Source organism: Nymphalis io, chromosome 8 (genome assembly GCF_905147045.1).
Source record: "Nymphalis io chromosome 8, ilAglIoxx1.1, whole genome shotgun sequence".
Taxonomy (NCBI): Eukaryota; Metazoa; Arthropoda; class Insecta; order Lepidoptera; family Nymphalidae; genus Nymphalis; species Nymphalis io.
This window is the reverse complement of record NC_065895.1, coordinates 12146000-12167724: the sequence shown is the minus strand read 5'-3', so window position 1 is coordinate 12167724 and position 21725 is coordinate 12146000. Positions and strand designations below refer to the sequence as shown.

Sequence of the window (21725 nt, the reverse complement as noted above, 5' to 3'; positions counted from 1 at the left end):
TGGAAGACTTTGGAAAAGCAGTAAAAAGGAGCTTATGTTATTGATTATTACTATATGTATATGTTTATCCCTTGGTCTAGAATACGGTATTGTAGCGGGTGTTGTCATTGATGCTCTACTGTTACTCTTTTCAAGTGCTAGACCCCCTATAGTGGTAAGTACACTTAATGCATCTAAGGGAAACGTGATCATAATATCACTGCCAGAATGTCTGTCATATTGTGCAGCGGATCATCTAAGAAGAGTAATATTAAAAGCATCTTTTAAAGCTGAATCCGAATCACTTATTATAGTAGATGGAATGAATTTACAACACATGGATACATCAGTGGCGTCAAATCTCTTGTCTGTAGTAAAAGATGTCGAAAGGAATAGTGGCCCAATATTGTTTTTGAACTTTGATGTTTCTTTGAAGGAGATGTGCACGATTATTGATTCAAAATACAGCAATAAATTTCTCACAGCTGACAAAAGTAATATAGAAGATATCTTAGATGTAACTATTAAGAACACTGTATAATTAATAACCCCATAATCTATGTGAAAAACGTAAAGTTTATTATTTGCACGTTTTATAAATTCTTCGTAGTTAAGTTTGTAATACTCATTTACGCAAAATCTATTGTACTGTAGGCTATTTTTGCTTATTTTTATATTGTTTATAATTTAAGGTATCTTAAAAATAAGTTCTTAACAATTTGCAAAATCGTAAATCGTGTAATATAACTTAGTAGATGAGAACAATTAAGTATGAGAATTCTCGAATATATTCGATTGTAAACTACTATAGTTAAACATGAAAAATCGTGAAAACGTCTTTTTCGTTTCCACCATCTTGATTGACATGAAATCTTTGTGTAAAATGTCCAATATAATCGATTCAAGAAAACTGGGGACAGGCTTATCGTAAATTCGTGATCCCCTCAATATTTCTATTGGCCCGTTGAACGCTTCAAAGAGGGGTGTCATTCGGTTTCCTGAAATTTATTAACGTGATTCAGCACTTCTGAAGGTGGCAGATTTATGTTCTTATCGCATCAACTAAGTGCGTGAAGCATTGATCGTTTAGGGTGACGATTCTCTCATAACTTTATGTTAGATGAAAAAGTATATCATGAACCTAAAATATGTTATTATATATAATTGTATGTTTAAAGATTTGAAGTAACAATATCTAGAGTACGGTGACTGTGGTTTTAAATTAACTTCATAATTAGATCATCGCTAAGAAGAATATCGGACAAACCTTAAACAAAAATTTAATTGAGCAGCGTTGTGGATAACATTGCAATTTTTTGTATTATAGAAGAAGCCTAGCTGATATATTTTTACAAGAAGACTTAAACCAAAATATATTTCTGATATAAAATATAAATGTCAAATGATAAATATTATCAATAGTACTGATAATAAAGACAAATTACACAACGACGAACAAAATCCCGAATCAAAGTATTTTAAATCTGAATTTTATCGGTATGCGCTGTTAAGATGTAGTTTTTAAAATAGAAAATGGATAATTCTTAAGTGTTTCCTTAAGTATAACATGAAGAGTATTTTATGCTGTCTGTAGTTATAAATTTATTTGATTTTTATTATGTATTTGTATATACAATATTTGTATTTGCTATATTCCTCAAGTAAGTTCTACTATATAAAGGTAAAACACTTTTTTGTAGTGCTTTATACATTTATTTGTTTTTTTTTTTAATTTTTTTTTTAATGTTGTTTTTATATTCTTGCCATTTTTTAAAAATATTTTATGTATTGTATTATATCTGTATTATAGTAATTATTTAAAATTTAATTAAGCGATATTAGTATGAGAATATCCTGAAATATAAAATTGAATCATTCAAAATTTAAGGTTTTTATTGGCTTGTACTACTGAAGTACTACTGTGAAATTCTCAGCTCACCATTCACTTACTATATAGAAACAAAAACCTTGCCCTAAATACTTTTTTAACTAATTTAAAATCCATAAATATTATGCTGTATATGTATATATTTTTATTAATGTTTTCGTTTTTATTATATAATAATATTATTATCAGACAAAAAATTTGTTTCTTTTATGTTTTGTATTTATTTAAGGCTTTCCTTTGATACAGAAATATAGTTCGATGTCTTTAGAGAAAAAAAAAATTACATGAAAAATATGTTATATTTTACTATCATTAAGTTGTTAATAATTTATATATTTTTTCATTAGGTTCTTATTTATTCGTCTTTTATAAATCACTTATTTCACTTTATTAATATTAAAAGATATGAAACTCGCTGTTAATTCTGTACACTTGATTCAGCTTCAACTTTATCTGCCATACCAAGGTATGGCAATGACACGTCAAATCACGCGGAAATAATGGTTGAACGAACACGCCGTTGTTGTCCCTAAACCAAAGTATCATGGCCTCCCTTCTTTCAGCTATCTTCTCTGTTCTCATATAACTTTGTTAACTCCACGTGTTTTTGTTCACTGGCCACAGAGGATACGAGGAGACACCCTGAACCTTTTTTGTGTAAAATTTCAGACTGAATAGGGAACAGTTTCCAGGTGATTACCTTGAGCGTTATGTACTGATTTTTCGGCGAATTCATCATGTGTAAACGATAAAACCTTTCCTATTGAACTTATATACTCTAAATGTAGATTTATTGCTATATATTTCATTTCAATCAGTAAATTTCCTATGATACTTTTGGATCAAGTTTTGTAATAATATATTTTAATTTTAAACGACCATTTTAGAATTATTTTTTTGCCTTGATTATATGTAAGTTTGAAATGTTGGTCTTAATAAACTGCTTCTGATGAAATATCTAAATAATTTGTAATTAATTCTAACCAAAATATTAATTTAAAAAAAATTAAATACTACGTGTTTTTCTGATGAAATATTTTTATTATCTTTGATTTGCAAAAACGTTGCAAAATCTACTGTAACTAGAAATAATAATATACTAATTTTTATAAGTGAATTCATAAAATTCGATCTGTTATATAAATCTCTGATTGTGATACAATTTAAACCGTTCAGAATTTCATAACTAAATATTTCCAACTAAAATCAGCAGCCATTAATCTCAGTTTAACATTAAACGGCTGCATAATTGCGGTCACATCTACAACAAATACCTTTTATCTATCAAACCTTTCCATTCACTTTTTACTTACATATTCACGAATCATTATTTCAATTGAATTAAAATTTAAATTAGCATGTTCAAGCGGCAAATTTAATTTAGAACTTTGTAACGCGTTTTGCAAATATGTAGTTTGTAACGTTGTAGTCTTTTTTCCATTTGAATTAAAGTCTATTTTACAATGGGTTTGTGTTATGTTATGTTGTTAATGCTTATGGTCACTTGGCCCTCGTCAAGTGAGTTTTGTAGCAGACAGAAGTAATGAAATACCGGGCAAATGAGCTGTGCATAGTTGTCAATAGCAACGTGTCACTTACAGTACAGTACAGTAACAGCCTGTTAATGTCCCACTGCTGGGCTAAGGCCTCCTCTCCATTTTGAGGAGAAGGTTTAGAGCTTATTCCACCACGCTGCTCCAATGCGGGTTGGTAGAATACACATGTGACATAATTTCAATGAAATTAGACACATGCAGGTTTCCTCACGATGTTTTCCTTCACCGTCAAGCACGAGATGAATTTTAATCACAAATTAAGCACATGAAAATTCAGTGGTGCTTACCCGGGTTTGAACCCACGATCATCGGTTAAGATTCACGCGTTCTAACCACTAGGCCATCTCGGCTTTTCAATTAGAAATCACTTATTTGAATGTTTATAGATAGAGTGAAAGACTGTTTAGATAAATTTGTATTTACAAATAATAATATATTAAAAAAAAAAAAACAATAGAATATAATTGAACGAAAATTAAGCCGATTGTTTGGTTATTATAGTTGTAATTATGTCATTAAACTGTACTTTACCAATGAATTGCCAACCTTGGGACCAATATTTCCGTATTCTTTTGACTTTAATATTTGAATTCAACTGTTTGGAGGAATAAGATAATATGTAAGTGGATATCTCTCTAAACATTATTTATCAATATAGCACAAGTGTAACTATTGCTCAGTATACATTGTACACAAGTTGCAGTTTCTGTATTTGAATTATATAAATTTTAATTTTATGAAGTAGCCATGTCTTATTTCAGCTACGCAATTTCATCAATGTTAAAACATTACACACTTTTTTGTAAATATTTACTTTCCATTGCATGAAATTTTTGGGGACAAGTAAACACATAACACAAAAGCAATACAAAAACGCTTTAAAATATTCATGGGACAATAAGTGGTGTTTTATGGAGGCGCTTTAATGGCGCTTCGAGAACATTAAACACGGTTTTACTATGAGTGCAAGTCTTGCTTTTATTTGATCGGGACCCCGCGAAATTGCCTTTTCATTGCAACCAATTTCCCTACTGATGTTATGAATCTTAAATTGGCTAATATGTTCTATGGAATGACATTTTACGATCGATTTTCGTTATCATTATTAATTAATATTATTGTAATTTATGGCGCAACTATGGCATTTTATCTAAAGATGAAATGAGTCGTTATTAGATAATAACAGACAAGAAGTTCACATAAAGCATTAAAGTAAAAAAGTTTAATGATTATATAACTGAATTATTAATAGACGTGATCTGCCATTTGAGATGATACGAGTATCAGTAAATTTTTGTATAATGCGCGCTGCAAGAGATGTTCGGATCTTGGATAAGAATAATGATTTTTATGTGGTTATTGTTTAACCACCAAATCTTACTGCTGTTACAATATGCAATAAGTTCCAAACCTTCCTAAGAGGAAAAAAGACCTTGCTGACTGACTGACTTGACCGAAGCTGCATCTTTTGTATTATTCATCATCTATATAATAGCTTTTTATCTTATAGTTCGTAGTCTTATAGTTGATGGTAGTTAGTAGTAACGGTTGAAAAACTATCCGATAGACCCCCACCCGTCAATATTCTGTATTGTTTACTGGATATTTTTACACTATTTTACATTTTATGTAGACATTTTTAACCTTTGACACGGGGCCAAACGACCGTTTGCGCCCGGGTGGGTTGTAATGGAAATTTTATGATGCTTTTATCTTGGGGTTGAAAGAAAACACTGGAATCTCTTTGTTTTGAATTTAACATTCAATACGTTTACTTCGATATTTTTAATTGTCTCTAGAAAATTTTTTTAGCAATATTTATAGAAATATTACAACGTAGTGTCTAATCTACTAGCCGTACTTATAAACTTTCCTTTGCGGTTATTTAGTTGAATTCGCTAGTACTCTCCGAACGTATTTCTGTGTAACAGTTATCTAGAAGTAATTATATTTATATATTAAAAATAAATATTTACTTACACTTTGAAAATTTGTACTTACATTAATAATTATTATTTCGAAGTTATGATTGGTAATATGAGCACATATATGTACTTAGTTTTACGTATATATACTTATGTAATAAACTTAATACTTTAAAATTAAATACATATACAAGTCGAGATGGCCCAGTGGTAAGACACGTGAATCTTAAACGATGATCGTGGGTTCAAACCCGGGCAAGCACCTCTGAATTTTCATGTGCTTAATTTCTGTGTATAATTCATCTCGTGCTTTGAAGGAAAACATCGTGAGGAAACCTCCATGTATAATATCAATAATTTCATTGAAATTCTGCCATATGTGTATTCCACCAACCCGCATTTGAGCAGCGTGGTGGAATAAGCTCCAAACCTTCTCCTCAAAAAGGGAGAGCAGGCCTTAGCCCAGCAGTAGGACATTTACAGGTTGTTACTTAATACATATATGTTGAGAAATATCGATATGTATTTGAAATAAAGCTGAAAGCATACGTCCTCTTAGATTATTGATCCTACATTATATGAGTATGTCTAATATTTTTATTGGACTTCAATACCGGGCGGGGCGATTTATGTTCGGACAGGTTGTATATTGGTCGTACATCTTTCATGATATTCGCTTTAATATTTATATATTTACGAGCTAAGTTCGCAACTTTGTTCCCTTAGAATGGATGGATGTTATAGGCTATTAAAGTAAAAGTATAATAATATCCTGTTTATGTCCCACTGCTGGGCTAACGCCTCCCCTCCTTTTGAGAAATTTTGATTATTCCTATATTATTATATATTATATGCTTTAAGTAAAAGATATCGACAATGATTGCTGCTCGAAAAATAACTAAATATTAAAAGAATACATAAGGATAACGTTTTTGAAAATTGTGTATATGTATACAAGTTAAATGTATTATTAATAAACAGAAATTAAAAGGCGAATAAAATGTCATTTTGCTAATTAAAATAAAAAATAAAACAATTGATTAATGTACAGACGATGTAGTTTCCGTTTGTAGTACATGAATAGAAAATTTTATTGAAGGAAATCGATTCACCGTTAAAATATTCAGCAATTTTGAGGCCGTCTAGGTGGGTCATGAACCTACCAGTCATTCTAAGTGTCAGTGACCTCATATATTAAACATTGCTTGTAGCAATAATAGCCAATTAATTTCTTACTGGACAAAGCTTTCGTCTCCTGGTTTTGATCTTCCACAACTTTCCCACATTGTATTTGTGCTTCGAAAAGAACTGGCAAGAAACTCAGTAAGTACTCTTGTTTAAAAATTAAATTAAATTCGTAATTCGTAACAGCCTGTGAATGTCCCACTGTTGGGCTAAAAACCTCCTCTCCTTTTTTGAGGAGAAGGTTTGGAGCTTATTCCACCACGCTGCTCCAGTGCGAGTTGGTTAAATACACAAGTGGCAGAATTTCAGTGAAATTAGACACATGCAGCTTTCCTCACGATGTTCTTCTTGACCGTAAAGCACAAGATGAATTATAATCACAAATTAACACATGAAAATTCAGTGGTGCTTGCCCGTGTTTGAACCCACGATAATCGGTTAAGATTCACGCGTTCTTTTATATTATAAATAAAAATTAAATAAATATATATGTTTATTTATAAAATATATCTTTTGGGTTTCTGTATAAAATGCTGTAAGTGTTTTTTACAAATAGGACTATAATAAACTCCTTCTATTCAGCGCAAAAGTAGTGGTCTGGTGCGTAGATTCCAGACCACTAACAATAGCGTCCTGAAAATGATTGCGAGCAGGTTAGACTGTAGTGAACCATTTCTCGTGGAATGAAGGAGCAATGACACGCATGTCAGCTTGATAATCAATTTCATTGACTTTTATGTAAGCTTAGATAGGAAGGTTTAGTAGATAGTAGTACTAACATAGAAATTAAGGTACAATACTAACATGAGCCTTAAAAAAGTTTATTATTATTAGACAAATTAAATAAATCGTATAAAATAATTTCTAAAAAACGATCTACTATATAAAATCGACTAACCCTTCAACACAAATGCTGGAAGTAGCATTTACGACAGAGTCCGTCGACTGTGCTTTATAAGCTTTATTAAAAAATCGCATTTCGAAATATGTGGAAGGAATTTTTCTATACCGTACATTAAAACGTTGAGACGAGAAACGTTATATACTTTTACAACATGTCGTCTAAAGTAATTTAATTTTATATCAAAAGCATACGATGCTTTTACTAGGAAAGGTTTGATCCATTGTATGAATTTATTGAGATTTGAATAAACAAACAAACAAAATAAATTTAAGAGTCTATATGATCCATTCAGCTTCTTCCATTTGACGGAATTCAATTGTCGCAAAGTAAGCTCTTTCGATCAGCTCGATAATTAGGATCGACGTAAGGATGATGAATTACTCTTTACTTTTGTCGTATCTCAATTAATCCCGGCCGATGTTTTCATCATGCTAATTTCACCATCGGACATCGTGACAGAATTCCAAACACCATCTAAACCACCTCGATGTCTGGAATCCAGAACAGCGCAATTTTTTGAGGTATTTTCTGTCTAAATAAATTTCGTTGAAACAGATGAAATATAAATATACATGAAAATAATGTTTCGAAAACGTTTGTCCTTTCCTGAAGATAACAATTTAAAGCTTATTATTCCTTCACGTCGCTTCTTTTTTCCGTCGCATGCAGATTTTTTCACAACATTAAACTTCACCACCAAACACAATATCAATTATTATAACAACATTTAAATCTTAGTAAAACTGGATAGTTATTGGTAAATTTTCGTTCCGATTCGTGAAAGTAGGACAAACAAACAGTTTCTTTCACATTTGCAAAATTTTATTTGTTTGTCCCGCTTTCGTATTATTATTGATATGAAAAGTACAGTAGACGGTAATAACGAATCAGGCTGTATACGATGCCGTGGATAGCGCGGACGTTGCCCGTCTACTCGAATAATGGATATATATTATACTGATGTTTTTCGATACGGAACCCTTGTTTAACATTCCCTGTGCCGGTCTAGACTAGACTTTCAGTATTAGTGAGAGAGATTACTGCTCCGGGGATGTTCAGCCGTGAATTATTCGGATTCATATTTAATGATGTTTATATATACTAGTACTAAGATGCTCGCTGAATTAGAAGCTGGAGAAAGTACCTACGTTGATGCCTATTTTGATGCATATATACCATTTTCATGAATCTTTTTCTGCTTGGGCAATTGTCATTTCTACTTGAATTTATGATATGGTTAACATACTCGCTCACAAACACATAAATTGCTTCAATAATAAAACGTTATATAAGATATTCTCTATTACAACAATTAATTTTTTTTTCAAAATCAGAATCTTTATTCAATATAGAAGCATTATAATTATTGATTGGCAAAAAAATCTGTCATTGTTTCTAGAACTTACTTGGAAACTGTATTCCTAAACTGTGATGTCAGCATAATAAATTGAACCTTATTTTTAAACCAAATATAATATATTATTTTATATATATGTAAAGAAATAATTGTATTTTTTTTTTTTTAATGTTTGATAAGTTTTTATTGATACTGGCATTTATGTTTTGTGTAATAGTTTATAAATGATAATAAAAAAAAAATAGAAATGTCATTTAAAAAAGATCTGATGTTTTCAAAAAATAATTATTGAGTAAGAAAAGTAATAAAGAATTGTGAGGAAAAACGGAATAATAAACTTTAAATGTTTGGTTTCTTTAGATACAAAGCAACCTCAAGTTTATTTATTTCTAATCCTTAAGATAATACAATATTATTAAAAATTTAACTTTATATAAAACTTTGTACTTTTTTAAAACAACGAATCTTTTTTTAAATGTCATTTCTTAATTTAACAATATAGCTTATATATATCGAACGTCGAGTTGTGAACATTAATTTGACAAAGACGTAGTTACGTTTTGGCTGTAATTTTAAAATTTCTTCAAAAACTTCTATAGAATATTCCATAAAAAGGAAAAAATATCATTTTTGATTTCGATATACAGTCTTTTGCTGTAGTAGTTAGGAATAAAGATATTAGCAGCTATATATTTTTATGACTGCCTATTTACCAAACTGGCGGTTGTTCTTGGAGTGGGGTGGAGAAGATTTAAATAATCAAACGAAACACGAATGTTGTAAGATTTTTCCTAATCATAAGCAAATTTCATAACGACGACATAGCCTAAAACTCATAACTACACAAAATTCACTTCACTTTAGAATGTTTGCTCGTAGAAACTCTCTTTGTTCATAATAAAACTTACGAGACTAATATAAATTTGTCCAATGGACCTAATTTCGTTGAAGAATTGCGCGAGAATGTTCTTATGCTCGGACAATCTGTAACAAGGTTAATTTGTAGAACGCGTCTTGCTTATGTAGGTTACAATAGATATTTAAAATGGAGGGAAATGTAATTATACTATGTGAATACTCCTAATATCAATTTTCCTTAACGTCATACTATTTATTGGCTTAGAATTAAATAATTTTTCATAATATCTAAACGAATAACTGCAAAATAACGTATATAGTCAGATATATCGCATATTCTAAATACTTATTAAATCGTAAATAAAAGCAAATACCGATTTTACGTTCATAACAATAAAGATCGAAATCCAAGAAACAGTTACCGGTTTTCGAATATTTGTAAGAATATCTACATTTTAGTACATACTTCACGTCACTTACTAGACAGATATTTGAAACTTGACAGTCCCTACACTTCGAATTTCATTCTGATATACATTTTGGACGGATCTCTTACGGATATGTGAAATTTGTGCTGAAATATAATATGTATTATGTTGGAAATATTATTGTGAAGCATGTGATTTGTTAATGGAATTAGTAATTTGTTGAACACCTTTAAAATAACATGGATGCGGTTCAGTGCCTTAATATTTTTTAATATTTTTTATTCAAATAACAACCAATTAATTTACCTTTTAAATCAATTGATTGTTTTAATACTTGAAGGGTGTTAGAGAGGCAAATGCGCCACCTAGTAAGTGATTAATACTGCACATAGATCATTCTGCTCAGTCCTGCTCAGCTATGCACCTGGATTGCCAGCTTCCTACACAAGCGTAGCCTTCGTGTTTTAGTAGATGGTTGCGCTTCACAATTCTATGTAGTGAATGCTGGGGTCCCCCAGGGATCTGTGCTATCTCCCACACTCTTTCTTTTGCATATCAATGATATGCTCTCCCTTGGGAATGTATGTTACATTGCTATGCAGATGATAGTACAGTGCATGGTGGATACCACGGACGCGCAGTGGCTGGGCGGGCGGAAACTGAGGAGAGGCGGGAGAATCTTGTCATTGAACTCGATAGGACGTTAGATCTCATCGCCAAATGGGGCTCTGATAATCTTGTTGAGTTTAATGCCAAGAAAACACAGGTATGCGCTCTCACGGCGAAAAAGTCAACATTTTCCCCTCTTCCCTCCCTCTGTGGTACTCCGCTGGTGATGCAAAGCAAAATCGCCATGCTGGGGATTGACGTTCGCTGCGACCTTAGTCCAAGGGATTACATCGAGGCTGTTATAAAAACAGCTTCACGGAAACTCGGAGTTCTGAACAAGGTGCGGCGCTTTTTCACGCCACAACAACTGTGCCTGCTGTACAAAACACAGGTACGGTCTTGCGTGGAATATTGCTCGCACCTTTGGGATGGCTCCGCTAAGTACCTACTTGAGGCCTTGGACCGGTTGCAGCGACGTGCCGTACGCATTATTGGCGACGTAAAGGTCACAAACACCCTTGAACCTTTACAATTGCGTCGTGAGATAGCAGCACTGAGCGCTTTCTATCGACTGTATCACGGCGAGTGCTCTGAGGAATTATTCTCTCTAATTCCTGCTTCCCCCTTCCTTCTTAAGTCCACGCGGGCTGGTTCTCGATGTCACCGCCTAACTGTGACATCAATTCCATCGCGAACAAAGAAATTTGGCAACTCCTTTCTTTGTCGCACTTCCAAAAAATGGAATTCCTTACCAGCTCACGTATTCCCCTCCTCTTACAACCCGGGTTCCTTCAAACGAGGCGTGAAGAGGCATCTTGCGGGCCGGCAAGGCGAAGGCGGCTAGTGCAGAACGTTTTTCCCGTCTGTACTGGCCGTCGTCGCGTTTGGACTCTACTACCACTTACCATCAGGTGGAGTAGAGTCATTTGCCCTCCCGGCGATATAAAAAAAAAAAAAAAATTCTAATTAGTACATTAATACATTAAGTGTTATTAAAACTAAGAAAATTTCGTAGATAAGAACACAAAACGCTACAGCATGATTGAGTGACAAGTAAGACATGAGAATGATACAACATTTCACTTGACGCCACACTCCAGCAGTGTTGTGTGAGAATATCGTCTTACTCGTTAAATATTAAAAACCGAATTACAGTCAGTCTAAATGTCGCATTGCTCATAATAGGTCCCCTCTTTTATCGAGAAGAAGATTTTGAAGGGCATTCCATGATGCTCCAATTTTTGCCACACGTGTACCGGAATTCAATAGCAGAATTAAACAATAATTAACGAAAATAACCTGTATTTATACCCGAGTTCGAACCCGTTAAGTTTGGCCAAGATACACGTTCTAGGCACTAGGCCATCTTGGCTTTTGATTGAATTGGCGTGACATCATATATTATAACACATAGTATAATAACACAATATATGACACAGGTTAGTTTTTTTTTTTCATCAAATTCATAGTACTTACAAGTACAGTCAATAATTAAATATGTTCCAAAAGAATTCTTGCTCGTCAGATACGGTCAAAGATCTACAAAATACTACTTGAAACTTATGGGTTGTGTATAAACCCCAGGGCAATCACCGTCAGAGGGCGTATACGGAGTCAATTTAGGTATACATCCAACGGCATCCGTCAAGCATGCAAGATAAAACTGGGCTCGATTACTGGGCTCATTACGGAGGGCAGTAAACCCGTCGATCCATCAAACTGGCTGCCTTTCTGACGAAAAAACACCATTGAAGCTGATTCCGTGAAAGCTTCAAACGTTATCTGAGAAAGTAGGTGTCAATAAAGATAAAAATAATGATATCTATAGACTTACTGAGCGACACTAATTTGTTATGAACTTCATTGAAAAATAAATAAAAATTACGTTTATTGTTAATAACAAACGTGATGAATTTGCTCTTTCATTGAATCTTATATGAGCATATATTCAATTAAATATTGATAAAGAAACTACATATATGAAACAATAGTGTTATTTATACACCACGTTGTCTAAGGTACATACATTATTTTGAAAACAATAAAATAATTTCAATTATCATAATAATATCAACTTTATAGTATAGGATTTACGTATATTTCGACAAAAATCTGCCACCGGCTTTAAATAAATAGAAATTTTACCTTGAGCATAGAAATTCATCGGTTAATCCTCATTTTTGACGTTAATATATTTGTTTCTCAGGATCATTAGATACAAAATATTTTCCACCGCAATCAGCTTAAGACACATCTTTTCGAGAATCATAAAGAATTAAAAGGCTCGTAGCTGCGGGTGATAGTGTATCCGCGCCTTATCCGTCCGGGCCGGATCGATTGACTGCGGGAGCTCATACAGTAATCTGTGTTTAGGATGAATCTGAATTTTAAGAAAAATGAAACATATACATTTCTGTTAATAAATTCAAACACACGTTAATAAATAATGCATATAAAATCGTTTATATATTATGTAAATGCTAAATAAGTCAAGTTCATGTAATCATTTAATCGTGTTTCATAAATTTATTTTGGATATTTATGTATTTGATTGATATATTAAGTAATTCAAGAGTTCGTGTAAAGAGCTTTCTTGTATATTAAATAACTTTGCATATATTTGATTTCTCTCTATTGCATCGAGGTGTTTTCATTTTTATTTGCATTGTAAAAATTAGTATTTGAAAAAAACTTTACTTTCAATGTTAACCTTCCAAATTCATGTCAACCATATATTTTATAATCACGAGTAACTACAAAATAATCCTAATGTTAAATAGTAATTTATGTTATTTATTTATAGGTAGGTAATACTAAATAAATAAACATTTTGTCTATCACTATTAACTTAAAGCTTTCTCTATGTTTATCTATCTATTATCTAACCATCCGGGCCGGATCGATTGACATAAGGAAGCACCGTGACAAATTATTGATAGTTAATGGATTTAACTTCAAAAACACTATGAAGAACTTAGTCAATTTGCGATAAATTTCGTCTTTTTTGGATAATTTTTTTTTTCAAAACAATTTATGAAAGTTATCGTACATTTTAAATGAGACTCAAAGACAGTTATAGTTTAACTATCGTTAAGTTAGTAGCAAAATCATTTATCACAAATTCGCAATAATTTTGTATTCATTGGACGATAAATTCAACGCAACGAGATACAGACCGCTTGAATCTAATGGAGTTTCTAAGTTGCTCTGTTAGCTGTAAATCAAAATGACTTTCCTGTTTCAACTATGCATTTTGGTTTTGAAACAGTAAAAGGTATTACGTATCTATTATATAAAACTTTGTAAGTTACTTTTTTTAAGCAATCTAAAATAATTCTCAAATCATCTGAATATTCACGTGCATATTTTTTATACGCTTGTGTGGGGATAACTATTTTGTTTTTGAACTGGTTTTAATTATTGTTTGCGTATACCAACGAAAGTGTAGCTGCAAGTTAGTTTAATTTCAATTTCATTGGTATTGGAGTTTGTTGATTCTGTTAAGTTCTTATTTTGAATCATATATTGAGGCAAATTATTACAGTCTGTTTTTTATGTTTTATTTATCTATTATTTTATAACGCTCACAAGTAATTTCATGTTAACTACTACAAAATAACACATGTTTTGAAGTCAGTAAGTAGTTTGAAATTTATTTAACATAATAATCAGACCATGACAGCATCTTGATGACAAAAGTTTTGAAGTTGTCAATAACAATATTATTAGTATTCAAGTATTACGCAAAATTTTGTAATATCGAAATAGCTATATAAACCTAATTTGCAAGTAAACGTATGCAACGGTAATGGTCGCATCTGGTAGACTTAGTTGTATTATCAATTTAAAATATTAGTGTTTCTAGATTGATTTCTATTATTAATAGTTTTGCGGAGTAATAATGCAAAGTAATAAAAAAACAGCATATTATTTTCGTCATCTGAATTTCTTCCATAGTACTGCTTTTCGACAAATATTTCATACATTCTTGTCTACAGTAAACGTAAGCACTACGCGGTGGTCCCACGCTTCATGTACAAGGTTCATTAAAGTTGTGTCGTTGTGTATAATATTTAGTGTATTCCAATATCGCCTCTATTTTTAATGTGATAAATAAATTATTGCGCAGTAACGTAAACCATCAGAATTCACTTCGTCTCTCGTGTGTACTTATGTTAAGTCTATTTTCGTCGGCTGCATTTTGTCCACACAGCTGCTTTGATGTAATTAAGTTCATTCATAAATTTGTAACGTAATATCTATCGATGTATTGTATATGTGATTTAGATTTTATTGTACTTTTACAATATTTTGTAAGGTTTAATTGAAATCACATTAGCTGTTTTTTTATTTATAAGCTTTTATGTAACTTGCAATGTTCGTGAATAACAATAACTTCCTCTTATCTTAAATTTTATATTTTGGTTCAGTTGCAGCGATATTGCATTTTTATAGTAAGACTCAGGTCATGGGTGTATACCAAAGAATGGTTCCAGACGAAGAAACTCCTTAACAGTCAACAGCATAGACACGAAAATTTGTATATAAAAGCTTGTTAAATTAATTTGTTTTAGGCTCAAATTTCATATAATCACAATATATTAAATAGCTTATAATGTACCTTTTATAAATAATCGCCAAATAAAATAGATAATCATTTATGGTTCGGTCACAAATTACGTTTGGTTAAAAGAAATTCAATATTTTAACGGTCAGTAAAAAGCGTTATCCTTTCGATTATTTAGTGCAGCGTTCTATTATGTTATCGCAAAACCGTAATAATTTACCCCTCTTAGGGATACAACAAAGAGGCCAAATAAGTTGCGCCCTCTGAGCGCCGAAAATAAGGGTGAGTGCGGGCAAGTGTTCCCTGTACAGACCGGCAGTGTGAGGTCGGCAGTCGAGCGGAGCGGACGTGTCGGTGTGAGACGGAACTGCGCTGGTTCGATCGTGTGTGGGACGCTTATAAACAATTCCTATTTTGCAAAATATAAAGAATAATACTGTTCAGTGATATCTAATTTGACCTTGAATTTACTTAAAAAGGTCAATGAACTGTGTACTGTGCCGAAAATTTGTATTGAGCACGAAAAACGTTCTGTGAAATAATATTTCGTTATAAATATTAAAAAGTAATCACGTGTTTTCGTCGTAAAAAAGGACAGATAAGGAGTAAAAATTATTTTGTATCAGTTTTTCAAGGTGAACTATTGTTTATTTATATTAGTATGTTTTTTTTTATTTTTTTTTGTGTTTCTTTTTTTTTAAATCGTTTAGAGAAAATAGCAATTTAGTTGACATTAGTGAGCTACGACCACCTACGTACGAATTAGTCTCGCATGAATTGAAATGATAATTAGTTCGTTTATGGAGTAATGAAAATCGTGTATTTGGTAGAATAATTAAATCGCGGAGAAACTGATTCGATGTAGCCGGCAAATGAGATCGTAATTGAAATACATTTTTAAGCAGAGTTGGCTTAATACATTAATCAAAACTTTAAAATATTCTCTCTTGTATTGCTTGGTACAAAGTACTCCAAATTTTAAACTACAAATTTTCCAGTTACTCTTTGATACCTTAAAGTCAATTGCAATAATAAAATATATAACGGATGTTTCATTTACTTTCATTTCAAGTTATAACTTAGTTTCAATACATAGATAGACTAACCAATTCATAATCCAATCGTTGTTTTTATTTTTAGGGGCTACAACCCTTCGTTTGACGCATTTTAAATGTTAACTATCGATCCATTGCACCGCTTTATAAATAAAATTCATTCTTCGGTCATAACTACTAATTCAGAAGGTTAATAGTTTTAATTAATCCGTTTGACTTAAAATTACGTTTTTAGCCATTAAAAAATGGATTCTTATAATTAAAAAATACCGGAAAAACAAAATAACGAAATACCTTTCATATTGTCTTTTTTTTTTTTTTTTTTATAGAAAAGGAAGGCGGACGAGCATATGGGCCACCTGATGGTAAGTGGTCACCAACGCTCTTAGACATTGGCATTGTAAGAAATGTCAACCATCGCTTACATATCCAATGCGCCACCAACCTTGGGAACTAAGATTTTATGTCCCTTGTGCCTGTAATTACACTGGCTCACTCACCCTTCAAACCGGAACACAACAATATCAAGTATTGCTGTTTTGCGGTAAAATATCTGATGAGTGGGTGGTACCTACCCAGACGAGCTTGCACAAAGCCCTACCACCAGTAGACGAGCTTGCACAAAGCCCTACCACCAGTAATTGTCATTTTAATGTTATAAACAAACCTATTGCATATATGTATAATAGTCTTTATTTAAATTAAAAAAATAAAGAATTGAATCGACTATAGAAAATAGTTGTTGCAAATTCACCTCCTTCCACTTTTATCGATCACAAGTAACGTAACGAGGAAATAGAAATGAATACAAAACACACAACTGCAACGGTTGATGACTCACTAGCTTAACTGGACTACCCCATAGATTGAATAGATAGCGATGTTAATTAGGGTGTAATTCATGTTTCTTCATTATTCATCACAGATAATACTAAATCTGTACACGAGCCTAGCAATATAAACAAATTACAACTGACAGAATGAAAGACCGTGAGAATGCAACCTTTAGAATGTTTAAATGCACAAATAGTTATACAATGAAATCAAGATTCTAATTTACTTGTAGTGTTGCATATTATTAGATATAACTGTTTATGGCTAGAATCTAGAATAAAGTAGATGTGAAAATTATTTATTTAATGTAATAATAGCCAGTTTATTGAAATATTTTTTAACTAGTCCATTTGAATGAAAGTCAAACAGCGTTCATTGATACGATTACATTGATTCATTTACTTGTTCTCCCACGCTCACGTAGGCGGTGCGGACTTGAATGAAAGCAAGATCGTCTGCTTTGCCCTTTTTGGGACGCTTTCGTAAACGCAAAATAAACAAATCCGCTTATCTGAATCACACCACAGTATTACACAATACTAAAGTTATCCAACAAGTTGTTTCGACAAATATTTTATTTCAACTTTATTTATACCGATTTTTATTTCTAAATTATTATCATTTATTTTATCAGATTTTTCTTTAATTAATGTATTGATATTTTTATTAATTTTTGTTATAATATATTTAACAATTGGTATGAAATTTTTAATTAAATTTTCAGGTTAAGTGTATGGACAAAGTGACATTTACAAAAGACTTATTAACGCTGTGTTCAATATATAATATTAAGAAAGACTACTGTGATAGTGAAAGAAACAGTCCAAGTAAATGTGTCCTTAAATGTGCCAAATATTCATCGTAACGTTTCTAAGATTTGTGTAATTTTAGACTTTATGTGTACGGAATTAAGATACAATTCGAATAGCAGTTGTTGAAAGGACTGGCATTAATGGCTACGGATGGGCACCAACTTATCTAAATTGAACAAGACCAGAGTCTCCGGTGTCAACCATGTTAGTATATAATTTTTTTCCAAATTGTACTTTTTGTTTTTTCATCGCAAATTTAAGGAAAGGTAAGAAATATTATCGATAACCTTAAGTAACCCATTTATCTGATCTTAATACGATCGCTTAATTTAACGGTCAATCAACTTTACTAGCAATTACGTATAAGTATGAAATAAAACCGCATTATTTTCAAAAAATCCCGAGATATAAATCCAAAGTTTATTGCAGGAATTTCCGCGACGCTGATACGCACGCCATTAAAAAGAGCGTTATTTGTGTCACGGGAAAGTGTGTAAATCAATGTTATTTGTCGAAAAATATTTTTTGCTTAGAGGCTTCTTACATGGTGATATATTTGAAGTTGTGACAATGTTTAGGACCGAATTATCTGTTTTATGTCACAGAACGTATTATTGATACATTTTGAAGTAATAATTCAAGTCAATGCGACAGATTTATTTTAATTTTATGCCATTTTATCGCTTCTTTTTGACTTATCTTAAACATTCATTATACGACGCATTTATTGTTTTATATAAATTCCGATTAAAACTAAAAATTGGAGCAATTATATCCGAAAAAAAAAGTGAATTAGTACAATACCTATTATTTAAAGCGTCATAAATAATTGTACAGGGATTCTATGTAATAACTTTAAATTAATGAAAGATTAAAAAACAAATTATAAAAGCTATTTTAAACACGCTTGGTAAATATTAAACTATTATGATTTATTATAATTATATACTACATATTAAAAAACCAAACTGCCTTTGCCTTAGCCTGCAAATTTTATAAAAGTATCACATTAGAGCTTTTTAAACGCTTCCCGTTAGTCTAATACCTAAAAATAAAAAAGGAAGTAAAGTAACAGTCTGTTCCACTGCACTCCAACATTGTCCCACTGCTGGGCTAAGGCACTCCTCCTTTTTTGAAGGAGAGGATTTGGAGATTACTCCAGCACGCTGTTTCGATTCTGGTTTGTGGATACACGTGACAGTTTTTATCAGCCACATGCAGCAGATCCGACCAGTCAAGCAGGCAGGACCGAACGATCTGTGTGTCTTTATGTGTGACATATTGTTTTAAAACCAGCAAAATAAATGAAAAGAAATTAATATATTTTTAACACGATAAACATTTTTGCTCTTATCTTTTATTTTATTGATATGAGGTAGGCAGACTGGAAAATGGATAGTAAGTGGTCACCACCGCTTTTGGTGGACATTGGCGCTGTCAAAGAATATTAATAACCATCACTTACATCGCAAATGCACCACCAACCTTGGGATCTGGCTGGCTCACACTGGCTCAAACCGGAATACAACAATACTAAGTATTGCTATTTGGCATATGTAATTATAGTGTGGTTCTTACCCAGGCGGACTTGCCCAAAACCCTACTGAGTAAAAGTTTCGTATCAGTAATCAGACTGCAAAATTTCAAAGCGAAAAGTAATTTTTAATATATATGTAACAAGCAAGCCTTTACGTAACACAAAGATTGTCAAAAGCTCTGCAACATTAGAAGAATTATAACAGCACTTAAAACGAGAATGTCAAAGCATAGCTGTGACATCAGGGCCAATTTTATCCGTCTCAACCATTAAGCGTCATAATTCAGTTAGGATGTGTTGGCAACATTATTGTTAACCACGGTAATTATGTTGCCATGTGTAGCTTAAGCATTTTCGTTATGTGGTCGTTTAAAAGTTTTGTATGTTCCATAAAATTACACACCATTTATATTTGTAAATGTTCTTAGAAGTGGAATAATATAAGGCATTTATTAGTGTTTGAATTTTGATTTAAAAATATATTGACTTTTGCAATCAGTTTCGTGACGTCAGCTTGAAGCGTCCTGCGTTATGACGATGGGAACTGTAGTTTTCCCAAAACACATACGAATTAATTCATAATAATAATTATAAAAAAGCCGAGATTAAGAAATAGCCGGAATTGTTCGATGGTCTTGCTAATTCTTATATAAGAATATATTAACATATAATTTTTATCTTTGGTAAGGAAAAAAAATTAGTTTAATCTATATTAAATAATTTCTAGCGCTTTCTTATGCTACTTATCAGTTAACCATAACTGTTTTAAAAAAAGACAGTCGTCATTGGCTTAAATTTTTTTCGGCTGTTTTTAGATTGGAGGAAGAGAACAATTTCGTATATTCAAAATAAGCATATAAAAACGCTTCCATCTAATTTCTTTGCCGCTTAATAAAAAAAGTTCCTTGACATTTTGGTCTTAAACTTTGTTTATACTAAAACAATGTCAAACTGTATTTAACTTCAGTTTAATATTAAATAAAAATACAGTTATAAAATATAATAATATTTTACATGTACATGACGGGCCGGTTGGCGTAGTTGGTAGATACTTGCCTTTCACGCCGAAGGTTGTGGGTTCGATTCCCACCAGGATAGACATTTGTCTGCATGAACATGTCTGTTTGTTCTGAGTCTGGGTGTAATTATCTATATAAGTATGTATTTACAAAAGAAAAGTAGTATATTTTACTTAATTAATTATTATTATTATTATATATCTGACAAACTAAATGACCAACCCAATTTAGTTAGTTATTTTGTGTACACAGTTCTGTTTAAGATCGTTACATTAAGCAATAAGAGTTGAAATGACATTGTTTTAAAATCCAACAACCCGTCACAGTTTTTCACAATCTGATAAAACATTCATCGCCTAATGCGGCAATGATCACGAGTTACGTAATCACTCACAAACAGGGATCGGATCAGGCACTCCGCAAAATTTATCCGTCATCATCTGTATCTCACCATCATTCATCATTCTGGGCCATCTGATGTTTATCAGTTACATCTGACACGTGCTTGCTGTCACGATTAAAATGACCTTTTGAATATTTATGTCAATACACAATCTCTATTTGTAGTATATCTTTTTTTTTCATAACTAAATAATCTTGAAGCAATTTCTTCCATGCCTTTTACTTTTATTTTTCCATTCCATTACTTTTATTTTAATTTGAAACTTACGTTATGTTTACGTTATGTGATAATATCAAATCAATAATTCTTCTAGCAGCTGTTTACATTTGTAACAATTACTAACGTATATCACTAAAAAGTTCTTCTAGCAGTTTTAAAGAAATAGTTTGTTTACTCTGACAGTGTTACATAAACAAGATAAAAAGGCCGGCGCCGCGGCGGCGACCAATCAGATGTAAGGAGCCACGACTTCCGGGATGAGCGCGGGAAAATTCAATATCCGTTCCAATACGAGATATTCGATTACTCGATCACTAGCGCCAGTTGCTCCAACCCTAACGGACTCGATTTGAAAAACTGGATTAGTGCGCGCCAAGCCATATAAGTAAATCTTTTCAGTGATATTTCTTTATGATTTTTATTTGTCATCTTAAAACACTAATATCGATCACTGAAAAAATACTTTTTAATCGTTGTCATTGTTATTAGTATATATGTATTATATATTCAATTATATTCATCGTAATAATATTACTATTATCCTTAAAATATACTTACAATATTCAAGTGAAATACAATATTCCACAAGA

At 31.9% G+C, this 21725-nt stretch overlaps 1 protein-coding gene across 4 annotated transcripts in view; it reads left to right on the top strand.

The window, feature by feature from the left end:
- The window catches only part of LOC126769937 (uncharacterized), a 411147-nt gene that overhangs the window by 212050 nt on the left and 177372 nt on the right, over positions 1-21725 (top strand). The window contains exons 1-2 of one of the 4 annotated variants that reach the window (XM_050488953.1): positions 15618-15891; positions 17870-18161. The exons of the other annotated variants lie outside the window; for them this stretch is intronic. Coding sequence (XP_050344910.1) covers positions 18108-18161 — 54 coding nt within the window. The 5' untranslated portion in view covers positions 15618-15891; positions 17870-18107. Of the gene's footprint in view, positions 1-15617; positions 15892-17869; positions 18162-21725 lie in introns of those variants that run through there. 4 annotated transcript variants of the gene reach the window in all.